The sequence below is a fragment of the Halichoerus grypus genome, chromosome 8, assembly GCF_964656455.1.
Source record: "Halichoerus grypus chromosome 8, mHalGry1.hap1.1, whole genome shotgun sequence".
Lineage (NCBI taxonomy): Eukaryota > Metazoa > Chordata > Mammalia > Carnivora > Phocidae > Halichoerus > Halichoerus grypus.
The window spans coordinates 136,843,946-136,867,581 of NC_135719.1; the positions used below are offsets into that span (position 1 = coordinate 136,843,946).

Consider the following 23,636-nt stretch of genomic DNA (forward strand, 5'->3'; position numbering starts at 1 on the left):
GAAGGGGGCAAATCGGAGGGAGAGACAAACCCTGAGAGACTATGGACTGTGAGAAACAAACTGAGGGTTTTGGGGGGGGGTGGAGGGATGGGTTAGCCTGGTGATGGGTATTAAAGAGGGCACATACTGCATGGAGCACTGGGTATTATACGAAAACAATGAATCATGGATCACTACATCAAAAACTAATGATGTATTGTATGGTGACTAACATAACATAATAAAATAAAATTTTTTTAAAAAGTCCTTTCCAATTCCTAAAGTGAGTTTCATGTGAACTGGATAACATTATACAAGTTTGCCTTCGATGTCCTTTTCCTGTCCTCTGGGCACCTTCTGCCCTCTACCCCTGAGATACCTTCATCCCCCCACCCCCATCACACAGCCTTCACTTCCAGGGTCCTCCAGGTGCACCCTCTGTGGCTCCTTCCCAAGGCCAGTCTTCCCTGCTCCTGACTTTTCCCTTCCCTACTTTACACCAACCCATCAATATGTTTGGGTCCTGTGTTCCATTCCCTCTTGGCCCAGCTCTCTCTTAGAAACTTGATTAACTTGGCTGCACCGATGGGTAATTGAGAGTTCGTATGTTATCCCAAAGAAAGACATTTGCATTTGAACAAGATGTGTTCTGGAGACGATATTTTAATCCATACCGCTATCAGCACCTTTATCATGGTATATCACGATACTTGATTATGCACCTGGCTCAGCAGCTAAACTGTGACTTTTCTGGGTATAAAGCCTCAGGTCTTTTTCCATCTTTCTGTGTCTGGTGCCTAGCCCCATTTCTCCGGGCACTCACTCAATAAATGTTTAGGGATAACCACGCAGATGAATGAAAGGCTGCTGATGAAGAGTTAACATAGATTTCAGGCGATCTGATGGTCCTGGGAAGGACTGATGTGGCTCAGCAATAGACAAGGACTCAGAGGGTTTCTCAAATCCCACCCCCTGTGGCTGTCGGCTCCGCCTGCCTTTAGAACTGAATCTGAATGCATTATTGCCTGACAGCAAGCATTCATGCTCCTATAAAAGCTGTGTTCTCACCCCGCCAGAGAAAGGGACCCGCACATCATAGCGTCTCATTAATTCAGGCTTTTGGGAGGCCTTCTGAGCTGAGGCCACAGAGACTCAGGGGTTCCCATTATAGTCAAAGGAGAAATACCCCAATGTCACAATGCCTCTCAGCACTCCAGACACAAAGTGACAGTGGGTATGAAGGGGATGCTGGCAATTTTTCTCAGGCCCATTATGCTGGACTGATAGCCAAATGCTCCTGAAAGGCGTCTGAAATACAAAATACAGGCACCCCATAGTTTTGGGTTTATTAATTAATTGACTCCAGATATGTAAATTATGACAGAATCAAGGGCCACATAACAAAGCCAGGGAAAAGATTATTATAATTAACAGAAATTGAAAATGCAGTGGCCTGGTTTTTACACCTCCCATTTGCAACCAGAAGTTTGGAACTGGTTATCATAAAACAAAGATGCCAAGAAGAGCTTTTTTCCTGCCTAGATGTTTTTCAAACATTCCTATGATTCTTACAAGGAGACAGAAAGTCCCCCAGGTGAGTCGGGCACCCAGCACCATGCCCGGCCCATTGGAAGCAGCCTCCATAAACATTTGCTGAATCAACCATTTAATTGATGAGTGATTGAAATAATCTTTAAAATGCAAATCTGATTGTGTCATCCTCCTACTTCAAACCATTCAGTGCCTTCGCCTTATTCTAAGAAAGCAACAAAAGTCTTTCATAGAACCTACTATACCCTGCGTACCATGGCCAGCACCCACTGCCCCACCCTCATGCCGCCATGCACACTTCACTCTCCAGCCGGCACCAAACTCCGGGTCTCCTGAGACCCGTGCTCTCCTCACTGTGCCTCACTGGCTTTCCCTATTCTTTTACAACACATCCAAATACTCCCGAGATCTCAACCAGACTAACCACAGGAGCGTTATTTGAAACAGAGTGCCATGAGCCACCATCCTTCTGCAGTTACAATCACACCTACGGTACGTACACTAGATGACTTACGAGCAATTGTTCATAGTAAAGTGGAAATGCTGAGGAAATGACGTGCATGTGGCTTCATCTGCTTCATAATGAACCAGTTATAGGTCCAGGAAGTGAAAATGGGGCTTCAGGAAATAGAAGAATCAGTCAGAAGTGAAAACCCTCTGAAAGTCCATCTCTTTGCAGGGGTAAGTGGAGGTGGGGGGGGGGTCATTCCTGGATGAAGGAATAGAGGGGGAAATAACAGGACCAGAAGGTAAGTACAATGGCATATCAGTATCCTGAGAAACTTGCAGCCTGTGGTTACTATGGTTACAGACGCCATGAGAGTTGGCTCCAGAATGTGATGAGGGGGAGGGGGCTCCAGCAGCCTCTTTCAACCCCCTCTCCCAGTCCTAGGGCCTCTTTGCCATTTTGTGCCAGAAGTGACATATTCAACAAAGCCTGTGGTGGCACTCAAAAGAAACTGTCTTCACTCTCCTCTCACCCAGGACACAGAAGCTCCAAAACTTTCCTCAGAATGTAAAATTGCCTCAGGAAGAAGCCAGGCATGCCGTGTTCGGAAACATGAGGCCCTCTAAGGCATCGAATGCATCCTTCCTGGAAATTGTTTTCTCTTCAAGAACGTGCAGGAAAAGCAACAGGGTAGTCAAAAAAAAAAAGTTTACTCAAAATATGACACAGAGCACTGTCCACCAGTGGCTTTTCCCATGGGCTGGCTGGGCCCCTCATCCCCCAGCACGTCATCCCTGCCATGCTGGCTACATTCTGACTTCTGTTTCAGTCACACAGTACAGACACAAGGTCTGCTGCAGAAACACACCAGACACCCATTCTGTGACATTTCTGCTGCTCAGCCTGAAGGATGTCCTGTTCTTCTGGCTTTATCCAAGGAGGCTGGGTTTTCAGGCACTGGATCTGTAAAGGAAGGGGGTTGTCATAGAAGGGGAATCTGGAGAAGAAGTGGGCCAGTGAGTTATCACGTGGTCTCTGGTTTCAGAAATTGGGCTTATTGTGCGGTCATTTCTTGGTGAATGTTCTACAGATGTACACATAGCATGGCACCTGCCCAAGACAGGCTCAATAGATGCTTTTTGTATCTGAATAATCAGCTTGGGCTGGTAGGTATACTGGGATCTATGACAAGACCGTATATTCATATTTTATATAAATCGTCATCACACTCACTGTCTTTCTGAAATACCACTTTGAGTAGTGGGTAGTAGGAGGGGTAAATGGAGGTCCGTGAATCATTGTTCTGTGGTAAGTGGGAGATGCAGAGCTAAACAAAATCAACCAGGCTTCTGCACTACAGGATTACCAGAGGCAGTGTACAGGTAGAGGTGAGAGCTCCAACATTAACAGACAGACCCAGTTTAAGCCATAGAACTATAACGTAACCCTGTGCAAGTTACTCAAGCTCTGTGGGACTTAGTCCCCTCATTCAGAAAACAGGGATAATAATGTCATCTGGTTTTTTTGGACTATAAAGAGGATTTTATGAGATAATGGCTATAAAGCACTTAGCAGAATACCTGGAACTTAGTGTATATTCAATAAATAAGAAGGGGAAATGCTTACAGTGATTTTAAAATATGTCCTCAAATTCTTTGTTACTCCTCCCTTCCAAAGTCAGCTTCATCATCCCAAGTATGAATTCAACTTAGTAACTCACATCTAATGAAAAGACTGTGGTTGTAGGAACAATATGTGATTTCTGAGGTTGAGTCATAAAAGGCATCATCAGTTCTGCCTTGTTCTCTCTCAAATGGCTTGCTCTGGAGGAAGCCAGCCACCATGTTGGGAGGACATTCAAACAGCCTGTGGGGAGGGTCACATTGGCAGGAAATGAGGCCTCTCCCCCAACAACCAGCAGCGTTTGCAAGTCACATGAGCACATCATCTCAGAAGTAGATCTCCCAGCCCCGGTCAAGCCATCCGATGATAGCGCCCCAGCTGACATCTGACCACAATCAGTGAGTGACTCCTGAGCCAGACCACTCAGCTAAGCTGTTCCCAAATTCCTGATCCACAGAAACTATGAGATAATAAATATTTGTCATTGGTTTAAGCCACCAAATATTAAAGTTTTTCTTACACAGCAATACCCACTCTCTAGGAAAGAATGAGAGAGAATACACCATCCCATAAACCAACCATGAAACCATTTTTTATTTCCTCAGAGCATCTGAGGAGATTAATTTGTATCTTATGGAACACACTTCAGGAAATGCTGGTCTAGAACTTAACAGTTTATAAAGCTTGTTCATGTTTATTAACTCATTTAATCATCTCAGCAACTGTGAAGCAGGTGCTGACTCTGATCTTTATTTTACCCAGGAGAAAACTTAGGCTCAAAAAGGTTAAATGACTTGCCCAATTTATTGTCTACTAATAAAATTGGTAGAACAAGAACTCTATTGGTAGAATAATACTCAAGTATTGTGACTCCAAACTATGTTTTTTCCTCTGGTCTTTTCTCTGGTTTGACCCAAATAACCTAGGTTTTTTTAAACCTGGGATAAGAATACTGACAGTCAAAGAGAGTCCCAGGAAGGGGGCGCTGTGCAATAGGCCACCCTCCCCGATGATCTGGAAAATGAAACAGATGCTTCTCAAGTGACTGGAGCTGGAGTCTTTTGTGACTTCACAGAACAGGGACCCCTTCAACCGTGATAAGAACATAATGCAGGAACACTCGTGGAACCTTTGCAATGCTCCAAGATGCTTTTGAGAGTTAGCATTTCATTGGATCATTGGTCATTTTATTGGATCCACATAACGAATCAAGGAAGTACAGGCTGGGGGGCCTGGGTGGCGCAGTAGGTTAAACAGCCGGCTCTTGATTTTGGCTCAGGGCATGATCTCAGCATCCTGGGATGGAGCCCTGTGTTGGGCTCTGCGCTCAGCGGGGAGTCTGCTTAATGATTCTTTCTCTCTCTCCCTCTCCCTCTGCCCCACCATCTGCTCTCTCTCTCTCACTCTCTCTCAAATAAATAAATAAATCTTTAAAAAAAAAAAAAAAAGGAAAACAGTCTATCATCATCTCCACCTTACAGATGAGACTGTCAAAAAGAAATGAAGCTACTTGCCAAAATCAGCCACTAGTAAATGATAAAGCTCAAACTGGAACCCAGGCGATCTAAGACTATCAAGGCATGAAGATAACTGAGCCATCAACATCTCAACTCTCTCCTTTACCATAAGAGTGGCAGAGCCAGCACTAGAACCCAGATCCTTCCACCTTAAGCTGTAGAGAGGGTAGCATCTAGCCCAGAAGCTAAGTTAAATGAATATAACATACATTTACATCTACCAGGGTTTAAGGATGTATATGCTAAACCAGATCTACCATAACTTCCCATATGGCCTCAAATTCCAGCATGAGAAATGAATGCCTTTAGTCTAAGGCAATATTCTCAACCAGTAGAATCTGGGAGCTGACCCAGGTTGGGGTTATACTAAAAAAATAAAACCATGGTTAAAATGGGTAACAATAGATTACCCCAAATTTGCAGACAGAAAAAAATAAGTCAATGGATAGAATCCTTTCATCTCTAAGCTTTTTCTCCCGTCAGTTTTTCTTAAACATTTGGATACTGCTTTCTCATCTCATATGATAAAAGTGAGTAAATGTTCAATTGTCAAATATCACACCTGATACCAAGCATCTCTATACAGACTGTCAGGCTCATCAAATTCGATAAGTTATGCTATTTGTCTTTATCCTGCTAAAATATTTGATATTTTGGGGGCTTACAGACATGCTTACACATAAGAAACTCATTTTCCTGGTATTAAAATTGTTTTAGAAATACAAATAGAGGGATACCTGGATGGCTCAGTCAGTTGAGCCTGATTCTTAATTTCAGCTCAGGTCATGAACTTAAGGTCCTGGAATTGAGCCCTGCCTCAGACTCCATGCTGGGTGTGGAGCCTGCTTAAGATTCTCTCTCTCAGATGAACCATGAGAGACGATGGACTCTGAAAAACAAACTGAGGGTTCTAGAGGGGAGGGGGGTGGGAGGATGGGTTAGCCTGGTGATGGGTATTAAGGAGGGCACATACTGCATGGAGCACTGGGTGTTATACGCAAACAATGAATCATGGAACACTACATCAAAAACTAATGATGTAATGTATGGTGATTAACATAACATAATAAAAAAAATACTAAAAAAAATAAAACCTTAAAAAAAAAAGATTCTCTCTCTCCCTCTCCCTCTGCCCCTCCCTCTGCTCACTCCCTCTCTCCCTCTCTCTAAAATAAATAAAGAAATCTTAAAAAAAAAAAAAAAAAGGAATACAAATAGCATTTGGGGCCACTCTGCAAAGGCCACCATGACTTCCAGATTCCTAACATTTGAGCAAATCTGCACTCTCTTCGAGCATCTCTTTTTAAACTGAAAACACTACTACCACCCCTACATTGGGTAGCTGGATTAAAAAAAAAATTAGGATCCTTCGCATAAGAGATAGTGATTGAGATGAGAACTCTGTAGGAAGACAGGGGGAGAGAAGAATGAAGGAATAAGGAAGGGAAATAGGAATGAGAGAGGTAAAGTTCCCTGTGATGATGTGGGTTATGTACTGCAGCAGTTAACTCTCCAAATCCTATGTTGTGCCACCATTCTACTCTGCTTCAAAGTCCCCTCCATGGCAGCAGGAAGTCATGGAACCAAAATTAGTGGCAGTATGGGAAACGGAATCCCCTGAAATCCTACATACCTACCTACCTATCCCTCCACACCACCTCTTCTTTAAAAAAAAAAAAAAAAAAAAAAAAAAAAGAGTCAGACACCTCCACACCACCTCTTACAGCCATCTCTCCCACCTCCCTGGCTCTGGGAATGGAGGAGAAAGAGAACATAATTCCCCCCACCCCGTGACCATTGCCCCCCCACCAAGGGCTCTGGCGCTCACCACCACCACTACCCCAACCCTAAACGGAGGATTCGAAAGTCAGGTTTCATTTTTTACTCATAGTATTCAGTCCCAGACACTTATGAAGGGAGAAAAAAAAAATCTCAAACTCCGTCTGCAAACCACAAATAAATGTTCTCGAAATTAAATAGGAGGTTTTTGTTTCTCCATCCTGGGTAATAGGCATGAGCCTGACCTAGATCAACAGTAAAGTCTCCACTGAGAAAACCACCAAGACCAGAGCCCAAAAGTGGATAGCCCTGCTGACCACCATAAACACATCTGCCAGGTGGGTGTAACTGACATGGTGCTGGTGCCCCGTTTAGGTAGATTCCATAACCAAGTCATACAGAGGGGAGCCCCTAACGGACTCCATCTCCATCTGCTTCATCCTGTAAGTGCCCTTAGAACAGAATCCGAGTACAGCACAAGATTCTCCCTTTAATTCACCTTTATGCATCGGCCAAGGAAGCTATCCAAACTGAAACCTTCTAATTGGCTATCAGTAAAATGGCTTTATTCGGTTTCATTAAACTCTTCTAATTCTCTATGGACTAAAAGTAAAAAGAATCCACTATCTCAATAGCCTTTCTCTTGCCAACAAAGGGCCCCTAGTTCTGTGCCTATAGTAGATACCCTTTGTGCCATTATCTCAGTTGTGGTAGAAGTGTTCCAATTTCCTGCAAAGTGCACATTGTCTTTTTTGAATGCACCTGATTTATGATGTTAATATAGAGCCTGTTGTGGACTGAATTGTGTCCCCTGCAAAATTCATATGTTGAAACCTTAACTGCCGACATGACTGTATTGAAGATAGAGCCCTAAGAGGGTAATTAAGGTTAAATGAGGTTATGAGGGTGGGGCTCTAATTCAATAGCACTGGTAACCCTCGTAAGAAGGGGAAGCCACCAGAGTGTTCTCTCTCCACTGTGAGGGTACAGCAAGAAGGTGGCCATCTGCAACCCAAGGGAAGGGCTCTCCTCAGACATCGACCCTGCTGGCACCTTGATCTTGGACTTCCAGTCTCCACAATTGTGAGAAAATAAATTTCCATTGTATAAGCCACCCAGTCTATGGTATTTTGTTATGATAGCCTGAGAAGACTATTACAGAGCCAAAACATACGTTTTGGAAACGGGGTGAAATAGCAAAATCAACCTGCCCCATCTTAATTCTACCCAGCAATCGTGGGCATTGGCAAGAGGATGATGAACCTCCCTCCGACCCTGCCGGAAAACAACCCTAAACCAAACCTTGGCCCAGACAATCTTTGGAACCATCTTTCCTTTTTACTTTCTAGGATAATTGTGGTGATTTGGGCACATTATTAATCCCATTTGGAATGCCGATCTCCTGAAAGTTGGATATTAAATAAAAAATAGACAATTTTCTTTCCAGAAAATCTATGCTATACAAATTGGTGATTGGAAACACATTAATAAAGATAGGGCTCAAGCAACCTTGCAAGTTGAGCGTGGCTCACATTCACAAGATGCTGAAATCTCTTTTTAGCCAGGAGAGCAGAAGTGAAATCCAAGGGTCTTCAACTGAACTCATGAGATAAAGTGCCAGCCAGTGCATGACCTAACAAAAACAGCCATGGACTTGGGACCCACTGATCAATCCTCTAAATCTCTCAGGGAAACTTCTGAATACACCTTGGACAAGAGGCAATGAGAGCGTGTGAGATAAACAAAGACCCTGGAAGGGTGGAAAGCTTGAGGGAAATGATCCTGGACATAAGCATCAAAAGGACTGGGTTGGCCCGACCTCTGCCTGTTTGCAGCCTTGGGCCCCCAAATAACTCATTTCTTCTTTCTATTCCCATCAGTAAGTCTGAGGCTCCAATATCAACCAAAATAGGGTTGTTTAAAGAACAAATGAGATAATTTGTAAAAAGTGCTCTGTAAACTGAAAGGCGCTATACACATACAATGTAGGCCTCTCTGGAATTTTGCATTTAAGTATGTACTGAAAAGGCAGCTTTAAAAAAAAAAAAACAGCTCCAGCTCTGAAGCTTTGCTTCTTCGTTAAGTAGATTTAAATACCTAAAAATGTCATGGCCAACATGAGCCAAATTACTAATTGGACACCAACCATGTCTTTGTCAGGCTACATGGCCTCCCTGCCCCAGCCCCTATCTCCCCGCCCCCACCCCAGCCTTTTCAATCCTGGTGAAAGGGAGAACAGAAGGAAAAGTCTCTTGGAGACTTCAGAGAAATGGGAGCTTGCAAGCAGAGGGAATACCCGCATCCCTTCCGATACCCCATTATTTAGGGATATCCTTCCTTTTTCCTTAGTTGTACTTTGCCCTCTGTAGCTTGGAGGAGTCCTGGAATTTCCTTCATACGTGAAGACTTAGAGATCCTCTCTATTCCAATCCCCCACCCATCCATCCATTCAGCAAAAGTTACTGAATGCCTACTACGTTCCAGGCTCTTCCTGGGGGCACTGAGGACATAACAGTCAATGAGACAGGAAATTCCATTCATAAAGCTCATATGCTAGCAAGGGTGGCTGGCATCATCTGAGACACATGAGTAAGATGCTTTCAGATGATGACAAGTACCAGGAAGACAACTGAGCAGGTGACATAATAGAAAGTGACAGGGCTGGGGAACAAGAAGAGAGGTCTTCAGATGGGACAGGGAAGCCCTTGCTAAAAAGGTGACATCTGAGTGAGATTCAAAGGTGGAAAGGAGCCAGCCATGTGAACACGCATTATAAGTAGTGGAAAGCACAAGTGTAAGTCCCTGAGACAGGAACAAGTTTGATCTACCTGAGGAACAAAAGGAAGACAAGAAGCCCAGAGGTCAAACCAAGAAAGAGGTTGGAGAGATAGGGTCAGAGAGGCCATGTCAATGGCCCCTTTGCACACAGGAGGAGGGTGAAACCCAGAGGTTAAATGGGCTGCCCAAAGTCACATGGCTAATGATAGCTATGGCTCATTCTAGAAACTAATTCTTTTGCCCCCAAATCCAGAGTTTTCTATACCATATTGATCTGCTTGACTTGAGGTGTGGCAATATCGTTTGCCGATCTTACTGATTTTTAAAAGCCCTTAAGAGGGGCGCCTGGGTGGCTCAGTTGGTTGAGCATCCAACTCTTGATTTTGGTTCAGGTCATGATCTCAGGATCATGGGCTCTAACCCCGAGTTGGGCTCCACACTCAGCGCAGAGTCCACTTGTCCCTCTCCCTCTCCTCCTCCTCCTCATCCTTCTCTCTCTCTTTCAAATAAATAAATAAAATCTTTAAAAGCCCTTAAGATACCCAAAAGCAGCAAACCAATCCCAGTTTTCAGCAAAAAATCATCCACAAGTGACCCCAGTGATGTAAAATGCACATGAAAGCCAAGACTCAGTGCCAGCCTACTTTTCTGTTGGTCCTACAAAAGCAGTTACTCTATTTGTTGTAGGCTCAGCTTTACAAATAGGGAGGAAGGCCATAGCTCACCAGAGAATAATCATTTTATATTTAGGTCTTATTTTTGCACCTAAACCTCTTGACAGTGCTTTGCTTAATTCACGCAAGTGCAATCAAAACCAATCTGCTCTCAATCCACCTTCATTCTGTGCTATTAAATTGTCAGGTAATGGGACTGTGAGCAAAACATCATAATTACAACTTCCTTCCACAATCTGTGAGCATCTCCACCTGAAGGTTCAAGTCTGTTAATACTCAAATCCTACAGTGCATAGAACTGTCTCTCCCCTTTTCTATTCTAATGTTAGGTTCCCCGTCATCTCTGCCCTGCTAAACATACTTGGCCTGTCTGTGTAAACCCAAACCTCCAAAGAACAGACCCAAAGTCTGTCCAGTGGCCAGTGACGGGCCCACCAGAGGTAGAGGCAGAGATGCTGTTTGGCCAGATGGGTTAATGGAGAAAGGAATGAGTAGAAAAGGCATTCTTCTTCCTCTTCCTCCTTCTCCTCTTTCAATCTTCCCTCCCTTGCCCCTCCCAACTCCTTTCTATTGTTTTCTTTCTCCTTGCAATGAGCTTCCCCAGTCCTTGAGCTCTGCAAGCCTCACCAGGCAAGAGCCAGAGGTCCCAATAATTTAAGAGATAGACTTAAGAGATAGACTCAAAGAATGTATAAGGACCCCTGTTCTAGTCTAACCCCACCATCTACTAGCTGTGTGACCCTGGGTAAGTTACTCAACCTCTCTGTTCTTTAGTTCCCTCACCTGTAAAATTAGGACAGCATCTTCCTCCTAAGATTAAATAAAGAAGACTAAATAATTTATTCTTCTGGTTGAATTGTAATTAGTTAATAATAAATTGTTTACTTTTTAATGTATGTAAAGCACTTCACAGCACCTGACACATAGTTCTATAAGGTGTGAGACATGCCACCCTCACTCCTGACCCCTCTCCTGCCTCCACCCCCTGGCTAGAAAAGACTACTGTCAACCCCACCCACAAGAACAATTGTACATGAAGTCAGAGCATCTTACTGGAAGGTAGCTCAGTGGTATCCTGATGCCAATCAAGTGGGGACAAAGCACTGATATCACTGGATAAGCATTATGAGAATAACTATATGAAATAATGTGCATAAAACACCTGGCATGCAAAGATTTCTCATTAAATGTTGGTATTTTTATCAGAGTCTTTTCATTTTTAGCACCATCAGTTGTGACTGGAGACGCTACTTGCGTACTGCTTTCTGTGTCAAGCTGTAAAATGTTGGATTCATCTGTGTTTAGCACTGTGATATAAATATATACAATGATGATCACATAGAAACGTATTCTCAAAGCCAAGGCAAGCTTCACCGCCCTCCATCCTGACCAGAGTTCCTTGAAGATCCCAGTATGACTTTTTAGACAACTCCCCACTTGACACACCTCTCGGATGGCTCAGGACATCCCCCCCTCAACAAGCCCTGGACTGAACTCACGAGCTTTCCCACAAGACTGGTCCTGCCCCAGCTGCCTTCCCAGTCATTCCAGTGACTCTAGGTCCACACTCTATTTACACAAATCCTGTTGATTTTCTGCCCTCCATAGCTCCCTACCCCACCCACTTCTCCATCCCATAGCCACCACCCTGGTCCAGTCACCATGGCATCTGGTCCCTCACATCCACAAGAACCACACAGCACTTGTTTTGAAACTCAGTTCAGATGTCTCTCCTCAGCTTGAAACCTTTCAGTGGCTTAAGATAAAGGCAACACTCCTGCCCCCACCCCAAAGCCCCACCCTACCTGCAATAACACAAGGCTCTGGGGTCTGACCCTATGGATCCACCGGCCACACCTCAAAACACACTCTCCCTTGCTGTTCGCTCTAGCCATGAAAACTGCCTTTCAGTTCCTCAAATACACATGTCCCCTCTACCTCAGGGCCTTTGCACTTGCTGTTTCCTCTTCTAGGTCAGTTCACCTCCTCAGTAGCCAATTAATCGCTACATATCTTCCAGGTCTCAGTACAAGTGTCTGACTACCTTCCCTGACTACCCACCCTCCCTGATCCTTGTCAATCTATCACTTTCTTAAAATCCTTATGCTCTCCTTCATGGAGCATACATAAACATGTAATTATGCACTCTTCTGTGCATTGATTGATTTAGGTCTGCCTCCCTCACTATAAACTCCAAGAAGGCTTTGTCTATACTATTCTGACTATATCTCCAGGGACAGCATTTGGTAAGTAGTAGGTATTCAATAAGTACATTTTACAGGGATCAAAAAATAAAACAAAACAAAATAAAATAAAATAAACCAAGGCACACTTTCCAGAGATCAACAGACAAAACTGGACTGGGTTTGGGTTGTATTAAGGTGTAACAGCTTCAGTGTTGAAAGAGGCAACACATCTTCCCTCATTCTATAATAGCCAGTCAATTTATAAGACATTCACTCAACAAATAAGCGGGTTTCCTCTTTTCTGGTCTGGAGAAAAGAATAAATGCACTCGTAAAAAAGCATTAAACATACCTGCACACATCAAATAAACCAATTTCAACCCAATACACACAGGTGTTGCCTAGCCCGACCCAGCTTCAGAGGAGCTGAGAGAAATGATAAAGCGCATTCTTGTCAAAACTGGACACTTGGTTTCAACTTGTTCTGCTCCCACACCAATCACTCAGGAGGGGCCTTAACATCTATATGCTAATTACAGACACGGTGGTCAACGCTAGGCACACACAAATCTGTCTTAGTCCCTCTCTTTTGCGCCGAGGGAACACTGTCCAACATGCATCAGAGTGTGTAAACCACACTACTGCTCAGGAGGACACACTCCGTGCCCCCTCCCCAGCCCTTGGCAGCCCCACCCTTCTTGCAAACCCTTCCCCCCTCCCACTTCTACTCCGATCCGAGCCAAACTAGCTGCCTGGTTTGGTAATAAGATTGAGGGAAGACTCCAAAGGCCCCCTGGGCTCCATTATTCCATATGCCCTCCGAGAAGGGCCACCTCCAGGGACCGTTGCTGCAGATCCAAGCCCCACTTGCTGCCAGGAAACCTTTCCCACTGAGGACACCCTGGGCAGGCGGAGCAGCTCCAGGTCCAGGGGGAGGCACCCCACCCATCTGCCAGAGAGACAAAGATCACCAGAAACAAAGGACACACACACATACACCACACACACACACACACACACACACACTCGCACACATAAAGTCAAAAGCAAATACCGACACTTGGTGTGATTTCAAGCCAAACAGCCGGCTTGGTGTATCTTTAGGTTTTTGAAACAATCCAGGAGGGACAATGATTATGTGGTAATGACAGGCACTATCTGGGTTTGGAACCCCCGCTGCCTCCGCCCTCCTCCCACCCGCGCTGCGGCTCCCAGGCGCATTTTCCAGCCTCAGGACACACGCTGCCGGGAGCAAGAGTGCTTCCACTCACGGAAGCGCGCGCACGCCGGAGATGGAGGCAGGGCGAGGGCCGCCAAAAGTAGGAAATACCAACCTTTAGGATCCCAGTTCACCTGTTTTCTTGGAGTCTCGATTGGAAATTTCATTGCTCCGTTGCCCAGAGGGGAGGAAATGAAAAGAATCAAAATAATAATAAAGTCCTCAAGCTTTACACGCCTCGGTACAGCAGTCCAACAAAACAATTTCCAAGGATGGGGGAGCCTTGGACTGGCTCGTGGAGGAACCCCAGAGAAGGATAAGTGGGAAAGACTGGCTAAGGAGAGACTGGAAACGGCTTAGGTGTTGGCACCGGTTGAGGGGTGGCCAGCTGCAGCCCCCTGGGTGAAAGGAAAAGTAAGACTGGGGAGGGGTGGATGGACAGGGAGGCTCAGGAAGATAAAAGAGCCACGCTGCTTCCCAAACGCGGTGGCGGCAGGTGGGGGGCTGAGCAGCCGGAGGGCCGGCGCGAGGGAGAAACCCACTGCAGTGTCACTCCAGCCCCCGGAGGCGTGTGCGCACACACTCCCGCACACACACACTCGCCCGGGCGCGCGCTCCGGCGGGCACGTCAGCCTCGCTCGGCCGCGCACAGCGCACACGCCCCACCCCGGCCGCGGCTCCTCGCCCCCGGGCGACGCCCCCCACTCCCCACCCCCCGAAAGCCATTGGACGTGGGAGTGGCGCGGCACCCGGGGAGCGCGCGGCGAGGGCGACCCTCCCCGCAGCGCGCCGCAGATGCCGCGCCACGGCGGGAGAGCGCGCGACGGTGGAGGCGCGGGGCCACGGAGGCGCGCGGGGCTCCGGGCGCCCGGCCGGGAGCGGCGGCCGGTAGCGGACTCGCCCGCGAGGCGGCGGGGCGGCGGGGCGGCGGGGGACGGCGCGCGGCGGCGGACGCTGCGGCCGGAAGCCGCGGCCGGGCGGGGAGCGGGCGCCGGGCGCGCCGCTACTTACTGGCTCGGCCGGCCGGCGGGCGGGCAGGCAGGCAGGCGTGGAGGCGGCCGCGGCGCGCTTGGTGGAGTTGCAGCCGGAGACACGCTTGGCTGCCTGGAAGGCGCTGCAGGAGGCGGAGGAAGGGCCTCGGCGGCCCCGCCGCAGACCTCGGCCTCGGGGGTGACCTCCTGTCGCCGCTCCCACCCCGAGCATACACACACACAGCCTTCTTTTCTCACTTCATTTTTCCACTCCAGCCCCCTCCCGCGCCCGGTTCTCCCGCCTGCGCCCCGAACCCGCGTCCCCAGCGCGCTCGGAGGAGGCCGGTGCCAGCCATGAGCCTTTTGTTCTGGGACCGCTCCGCGTTGGCCGCGCTCTCCCCGCCCGGGGAAGCTCGCTCCCCAGGCGCAGCCCGGTCCCTTCCCCAGCTACCTGCCGCCCGGCTGGGGCCGCTGCTCGGAGGCCCTGGAAGGGGCTGGAGAGAGACGCCACGGCCCCAGAGGAAAGTGGAGTTGCCAAGACCTAGCGGCCCCGGGAGCCCGGGAGCCCAGCAGGAGCAAGTGCGAAGGGACCCCACACATGTTCCCGGAAAGAGGCTGAACCTGGCGCATTTCCCCTACCCCCACTGAGGCCTCGATCTCCAGAAGAGCCAGGTGGTGCTGAGATGCTCTTGAATGGGCCACTCGAAGTACCCATATGAAGGATGCTTACAAATTACTTCGGCTCCTAGCAACAGAGACTTGCACATAGTAGATATTCAAGAAATACTTGCTAAATGAAGGCATAAGCTGCATGAAGCAGTGTTGGACAGAAAGTAGTTTAAATTACTCTCTGTTCACTGTCCACTCGACATATATCTTGAACCCTTTCTATGTGCCATCACTGTGCCAGGTGCTGGTGGTATGGAAAAGAACGACATAGATATGGACGTTGCTTTCAGGGGTCTTACTGTCTAGTGCCCACGAGGTCCAGCTAGGTTTGTTGCTGCCCTTACTTATGAAAGAGTGAGTGACTACCTGGCTTATTGCCAAGCCTGCCCACTGTGGCCCTAAAGGCCTACACTGGCAGTTGCGCTCTGGGTGTATGCCACTCTAGCACCTTGAGGCTTCTGGGAGCCCTGTTACAGCAGCATTCTTTCTCATCATCCTCCCCCCACTGTCACATCCAGGCTTCTGAGTCCCAGAGCAAGATCCACAGAGGTCCACTGTCCTCTGTGGGAAGGGTTGGTAAGTGCTTTGTCACTGACCCTGCAGGCTGCTGGGACCAGAACGCTGAGTTCTCTGCAGACCCCATTCAGGCACACCTGGTACCATCTGATGGTGCTACCCTGACTCCTCAGCCCTGCAGATGCAGATTCCCAAGCCACTTGACCGCCACTTTCTCTGGGAGTCCATTTCCACACTTTGTTTCCCTCTACTAGAAGGCTGAGAGGATGGAGGAGACATGGAAATGAGACAAACAAGGAATTTCTGCTTCTCCAGCCATGCCCCCAGAGACACTAGTATGTGTGTGAATTCTGCCCCAAAACCCCAAGGGAGATGCTTTTAAGCTCCTGAGACAGCCTTCAGAGCTTCACTCTGCCCTCTCCTCAACTGCTCACAGGCAGGAGGGCTCCAGCCCAGTCACTGCAATGCAATGTTTTTACTTGCATCTGAGTCAGAGAGAAGTGCCCCCCTGAGAAAGACACCTTCTCTCCCGAAGCCTCTGAGGATAGGGGAGCAAGACTGACATGTATCAAATGGCCCCTCACAGCCTCATACTTCTCTCCATTTATCTTCCCTATGTCATGCTGAAGAAGCTCTAACTGGCCTCATTTTACAGATGAGAAGATCAAGGCTCAGAGAGGTAAAGGAATATGCCCAAGGTCACAACACAGAGAGTCAAACCCAAGGGAGTGCATCTGGTCCCTGGATCCATGAATCTTGACCCTGAAGCTGTCAGATGGGTTCTTCAGCGTCATGAGGATCTAAATACTATATTATCTAGGACTGCAGCCCTTCCTCCTTTGCAAAATGAATTGGACTACCCTGCTGCCCTAAGGCCTCCATCAGGGAATTAGTTCACTATCTGAGGCAAATTCCCATGGCACAAAATGTAGCCTTAGGGTGCATCATTCAGTCAATCAATCAACATGTATTGAGCAGGTCTTGTGGATGAGATGATTGGAGGTTTTCCTCAGAAGTTATACTGGGCCCTTGGAGAACCTTCTCCCAGAAAAGCATCAGCAGGATGGTTTTAGAAAGGCTTAGGATGGACCTACTGGGGTGAGAGAGAAGGATCAGGGGTCCGGAATGCCTGATGTGGGATAAGGACTAGCCCTAGTCATAGGCCCTTAGGATCTCTCTGCTAAATCACTCGCCCCACCCCCAACCCCCAACCTCTGGGGCTTTCTTTCCTCCACTTCCATTCTCCCTTCTCAGTATGTGGACGACACGAGTGGGGAGGGATTCACCAAAAATTAAGTAAGTAATCCCTGCACGCCCTCCGCTAACGTGCCTGAAATCAAGTCCCAACTCCTAAACTGCGTATGTGGAATGGACTGCGGGGGATGGAAGGTATAAAGGGAGAGTCCCCCCCCCCCACAACGCCCCAAGAAAAACAACTTATCACATTAACCCTTTGTGTTACTGCAATCGCCTTCCACCGCCGTTAATTCTTCCCCTTCGTTATTACGCACTAGATTCCACTTACCCCAAGAAGGAGGAAAGAAGTGGACTGTGTAGAGAAAAAACATCCAAAACAGATGCCGCGCCGAGCGGTTCCCTCTCCCTCCGTGCCGCCGCAACTTCCATGGCTATTGCTGCGGGCGGGTTAAGTCTGGTGGAAAGAGACCGCCTCGGGTTCCTGCAGCAGGACAACAAAGCATCGTGGCGCAAAGTCGGCGCGCACTGGCCGTGCCCCGCCAGCAGCCCCGGGCCGGCTGCGGCCGCGTCCTGGGCGCATTAGGTGGCAGAGGGCGCGGGTCCTTGCCGGGGAAGCGTTGCAGCGGGGCGCCCCGGCTCTCTGCAGCCCAGAACCTGCACTAGTTGCGACACTACTTTAACGATCGCCGTGCGGCCCCGCGCGGGAGGGCTGGGGGAAGCCGGAAAACCCCAGTCACCTCCCGAGAGGAAGTTTTCCGCGAGTTGGTGGCTCCCCTACCCCCTCCCCACGCCGCAGTCCGGGATGAGTGTGAGAGCCGAGGGGTGCTGCCTGCCGCGCGGGGAGTCGGTCTCTCCGAGTGGCTGGCGAAAAACAGCTCAGCCAGAGAAGAGGGGAACGCGGAGTCCGGAGAATGTCCTGGACCCAGAATAGCAGGGAGTGATGAAGCAGCCTAGGGAATCCTGCTTAGTGCTGGTTCGGCAAACAGAAGCGGGAGGACAGAGCTGATGAGACTCTGCTTTGAATTCACGAATACCAGAATGAATTCATTAACCTGCTTTGAATTTCTCCCTTTGGTTCCATCATTTCTCCCTGAAGTCCAGAAGAAATCCCCACCTTCCAAGATCTTCCCCACCCCCAAGACACCTCCAGGTCCTCTCCTCCAAAGAACTGCAGAGAGGTTTCCCTGTCCTTTTGTGAAGATATCCCCACACACACCCCCTGTGTACCCACTCTGCGGTAAAACTGACGAGTTTATGCGTTCAAGTTAACTTAAATTTCTCCTCCCAGAAATGTTTTCCCCAGTGAAGTTTCCCCTTTGTTCTCAGCTTTTAATCACTCCTCCATTTGGTTTCATGTCCCAACCAGCATCTGCAAAACACACCCTTAAATATATGTTGCTCTAATCTCGGGTTCTGCTTTTGGCTTGGAAAAGCTGGAGACACATCAGTAGCTAAAGGGCAGAGGGTGTCATATGTCACACTGCTCAATAGCAAACTCTGTGTACTAAACCCTGAAGATTTATTTTGGTGACTCAAACCTCTGATTGCCAATGATTGAAGACAACATATTATGAACTCCAAAGAAGTTGTACTTAAAGCATCAGACTGATGAACGTGTTTCATAAGGAGGAACTGCATTCCTCTTCCCTTGTAAGTTTCTCTGTTAAATTTCAGTCCTTAAGAAAATATTATTTAAGCTCCCAGAAGGCACTGTGCCCAACATTTTACCAAATATATACAAAGCTGTAATCCTGCTTCTTATAAAACATGTTTTAAGGGATTCCCTCTCTCTGAGTGACCACCAAAACATAATCGCTGGTAATTTTTCTTTTAAAAGATGGAGCTGAATTTTTTGTTGTTGTTGTTTTCCCTCAACTTTTTTATTTTTAAAATTTTCAAACACACAGAAAAGTTATAGTTGTTTGATAATAACCAGGATGCAGTCAAAGATTGCATTTCTTTGTTATTTCTATCTAGTGTACTTTATCCTAGAAAAGTGCCTTCATTTTTTTTTTTTTTATGACAGTGACTTTTTTAAGAATCCAAATTCAGGGGCGCCTGGGTGGCTCAGTCGGTTAAACGTCTGCCTTCAGCTCAGGTCATGATCCCAGCGTCCTGGGATCGAGCCCAGGATCGAGCCCTGCATGGAGCCCTGCATGGAGCCCTGCATGGAGCCCTGCATCGAGCACTGCATCAAGCCCCATATGGAGCCCAGCATCAGGCTCCCTGCCCAGCAAGGAACCTGCTTCTCCCTCTCCCTCTGCCTGCCTGTCTACCTACTTGTGATCTCTCTCTCTCACTCTCTCTCTGTGTCAAATAAATAAATAAAATCTTTAAAAAAAAAGAATCCAAATTCATTTGCTTTCTCATAATGTTTAATGTCATGATGTAGCTAAAGATAAATTGAGCCAAAGAGAGAAGAAAATGATTTCCTGACTACAGCAGGTCATGAAAAGAACTCAACACCTTCTATAAATTCAGTGTCCATGACAATATCCATGGAATAGAAAGCAGTTGTATCCCTGCTCACTCAGGTTTCTCCCCAGACTGAGTCCGAGCTGTAGTCAAATAATTTATCTTTGTTTTTTATCCCTCAAAAGGCCATCTTTCAAGGATGAATGAGCGTTTTCACATATGTACACCAATTGGACAAGTGCATATGGTATTTTACTAAATCTTAAAATAAGAATTCAGCAAGGTTACACACCATTATAAATGAGCTCAGATTTTCATGTCATTCTAGGAAGGTTTTAACTTGAACCAAAATTTTAAGGCATGTAGAAGTCTTGCATGGTTTCAATAACCTATTTATTTATGGGTGAGTCTTATTCCCAAAGTCTTTCAGCTTGCAAAGAGTTGAAAATCCTTTAGAGGGACCTACTGTCCCAGCATATTGACAGATGCTTCTCTCAAGCAGCCAATGAAAGGCTTGGGAAAGTCTGGTCAATAGAAAAGGTTTTGCTCCATATGGGGTGGAACAGAGTCTCAGCATCCAATGGGGATGTTTGAAATATATTCATTTCATCTTTGCTGCTTTAAAGCAAATATTTGTTTGGTTGAAAATGGTTATAACAAATGTAGTGTTAGAACTTTTCTCTCCTACTACTAAGTCATCTAAATGTTTGCTGAGGGGCGCCTGGGTGGCTCAGTCGTTAAGCGTCTGCCTTTGGCTCAGGTCATGATCCCAGGGTCCTGGGATTGAGCCCCACATCGGGCTCCCTGCTTGGCGAGAAGCCTGCTTCAACCTCTCCCACTCTCCCTGCTTGTGTTCCTGCTCTCGCTATCTCTCTGTGAAATAAATAAAATCTTTTTAAAAAATTTAAAAATTTAAAAAAAAATGTTTGCTGAATCATAGAACAAGATTTGGAAGAGGTCATCTCAAGATACTTCCTGGTTCAGTTTTCCACCTCTGAATAGGATTCCAATTTATATGACCATTCAAGAATACTAAATACAGAAGACTCTTAACTCTAGGAAACAAGATGAGGGTTGCTAGAGGGGAGTTGGGTGGGGGGTGGAATTGGGTGATGTGCATTAAGGAAGGCACATGATGGGATGAGCACTGGGTGTTATAAGCAACTGAGGAATCACTAAATTCTACCCCTGGAACTAATAATACAGTATATGTTAACTAAATTGAATTTAAGTAAAGAATTTTTTTAAAAAAGAAAAAACACTAAATACAAAAAAAATACTAAATACATATAATGAAAGAAACTGTAAACCCTGCATTGATAAGCTTTTTCAAAATGTGAGAAACTTTGCTAAGGTCAAAGTTTTTCTTACTTCCAGTCTAAATCTTTTCCTTCCTTAAAATGTTCAATACTTATATGAAGATGAAGAGCAGCAAGACCCTTACCTATTAGAGATTAAATTGTCCAACACCTTCTTCTTCACGTCAGGTAATTTTTCTACCCTTTTACCAATACATACAAGAATTTTGCTAACCCATACTTTTCTTAAAAGCATCTCTTTTGGGTGCCTGGGTGGCTTAGTTGGTTAAGCTTCTGCCTTTGGCTCAGGTCATGATCCCAGGGTCCTGGGATCGGGCTCCTTGCTCAGCAGGGAGCCTGCTTCTCCCTCTGCCTCTGCTGCCCCTGCTTGTGCTCTCTCTCTCTCTGACAAATAAATCAATAAAATCTTTTTTAAAAATAAGGATAAGCAATAAGTACAAAGTATGTGACCAACTTACGAGTATCTTAGCCAGCCATCCTCTTCAGGAGGAAGTGCAACCAAGCAGGTGAATTGTGCCAAGCTTCACTCAGTTTCTTCATCTACCAAATGGGATACTAAATATCCTGCTAGTTGTACCTCCAGGGTTGCTTAAGAAGACAATAGTGTTTTGTGAAAGTGCTTTGTAAACCGTGCTTAATGAGACAATAGTGCTTTGTGAAAGTGCTTTGTAAACTGTGCAGGCATTTGCAGATTGAAGGGATCATTCTTATTACTTAATCCATCAGATTTTTCTTACTCTGCCAGGCACATAGCAAGCACTTTTTAAGAATACCCCATTTATTGCTCATAACGATCCTGGAAGATGGGTACTATTATCATCATGATTTCATTTAAAACAATGCCAGACATATATTAGACACCTATATATTTGTTAAGGGGGAAATTGGAGCTTGGAGAGGCTAATGGTTTGTCTAGGTAAACATGGCTAGTTAGGGATGGAAGTAGAAATCAAACCAGGTCCCTACTCATCTCTAGATCAAAATACCTTTCCTTATTCAGAGCTAATTACATAAAGTTATCTTGATCTCTGCAGTAGTCAGTTTCACTGGAAATGGCAGCCTAAACCATCTGTACCCTTTTCCCATTACATTGGCATCTCCCCACCTTATGGGGTTCCTTATATTCTTCCCCCTGTCAAAGTGAATATGAATCTTAGACCATCAGTCATAATCAAACAAATAAAAGAAGTATTGGGGAAGAGGTGATCAGGAAAAGCGGTGGGAAAGCCTTTGTTATGATCCCGAAAGTCACACCAAACCATACTACATGTGGGCCATCTTAAAGTAGTTAGTCAGCTAAGCAGTCTTGTTGACTTGTCCAGGTCTTACTCACTTCTGTGCAACCACATTATGTTGCTAGGTCTGCTCTACTCTTCCAGTGGTCGATTAATAATGCTGATTATAGAAAGAGGATCTCCTTCCAGTTTATGTAATACTTCTATATTTAGATTCTGATACTGTGTTTTAAAAATAGTTATATAATGTTACTGATACATATTGAAATATGGATCCACTCAGACCTGCAAAATAATTACTGATATGCATAACTCTTTTCATCAGGAAACAAAAGTAAGCTGACAACTGTAATTTCTAGGAGTCTTACTCTATCTTTTATGGACAATAATTCTTTTTCATTTCCTTTCAAACATGGGGCATATATTTTTCAAGAAGAGTCTCCAAAGAGCCATATCCTTGGGTTCCAAAAGTTGTAAGTGACCATAACCTTCAGTTAGAATGAACCCAACATTTTTAGAAAACCACCATCAATTATTACTCCGTCATCCACTGCACCATACTAAAATCTTGGCTCATCAGAACCCACCAAATTAAATCTGCCCTCAGCAACATCTTGGAAGAGTCAAATACTATATTTGCTAGGATATAAACAAGGTCACTGCAAGTTTAGATGGCCACTGCTATCCTATATGATAATATAAAAGAAATTCCTGCTAGCCTATATGGCAATTGGAGAATGGCACTCTGTCCAGTGGAAAAAGCACCATGGCCCTGGCTTGATTTGTAGACAGTGCCTTTGTTCAAGCCAGATGACACTCCTTGGGGATGGAGGATAGGGTGGGGGAAGACATACTGATACCAGGAAACACAGCATTGTGTACAAAACTTGGAATGGACTTTAGTCCCCATTCATCCCCTCAGCTTGGTACAAGGCAGAAACTTTGTAACTATATGCTCTGGCCCCTTGTATAAGATATATAGATGGATACATTGAGCAGGAGTACATGATGGGTTCCAATTATTCAAGGTCAATTTTTGGAAAACAAATATTTAGTACTTTATACCATACATGAATTCAAAATAATGTTAAAGAATTTATTTATTTATTTATTTATTCATTCATTCATTCATTCATTTATTTGAGAGAGAGAGCGTGCGCATGGGAGCGAGTGAGCACAAGCAGGGGGAGAGGCAGAGCGTGGAGCCTGAATCAGGACTTGATCTCACAACCTGAGATCATGACCTGAGCCAAAATCAAGAGTTGGATGTTTAACCGACTGAGTCACCCATGTGCCCCCAAATTAATTTTAAAGTAGTCTATCATTATTATTTATTATCTTATTATTATGTTTGTCATTTCTGGACATGTTCAGGTTCTCTTGTTTCCATTATTTTTCTCAGTTAGTAGAAGATCAGACTATCATACCTCTGCAACATCCTAGCCGTGTTCTTTCATGAAATCCATACATTACGGGGCACCTGAGTGGCTCAGCCATTTAAGGGTCTGCCTTCGGCTCGGATCATGATCCCAGGGTCCTGGATCGAGACCCATGTCGGGCT

At 46.0% G+C, this 23,636-nt stretch overlaps 1 protein-coding gene across 2 annotated transcripts in view; it reads right to left on the reverse strand.

Moving 5' to 3' along the window:
- Nucleotides 1-17,913, reverse strand: part of KCNK10 (potassium two pore domain channel subfamily K member 10) — a 128,002-nt gene extending 110,089 nt beyond the window's left edge. The window contains exon 1 of one of the 2 annotated variants that reach the window (XM_078054073.1): nucleotides 17,435-17,913. In XM_078054073.1, the coding sequence (XP_077910199.1) occupies nucleotides 17,435-17,477 (43 nt within the window). In that variant the 5' untranslated portion in view covers nucleotides 17,478-17,913. Of the gene's footprint in view, nucleotides 1-13,868; nucleotides 14,311-17,434 lie in introns of those variants that run through there. The other variant, XM_036087753.2, reaches the window with a different exon arrangement.
- Nucleotides 17,914-23,636: the final 5,723 nt, after the last annotated feature.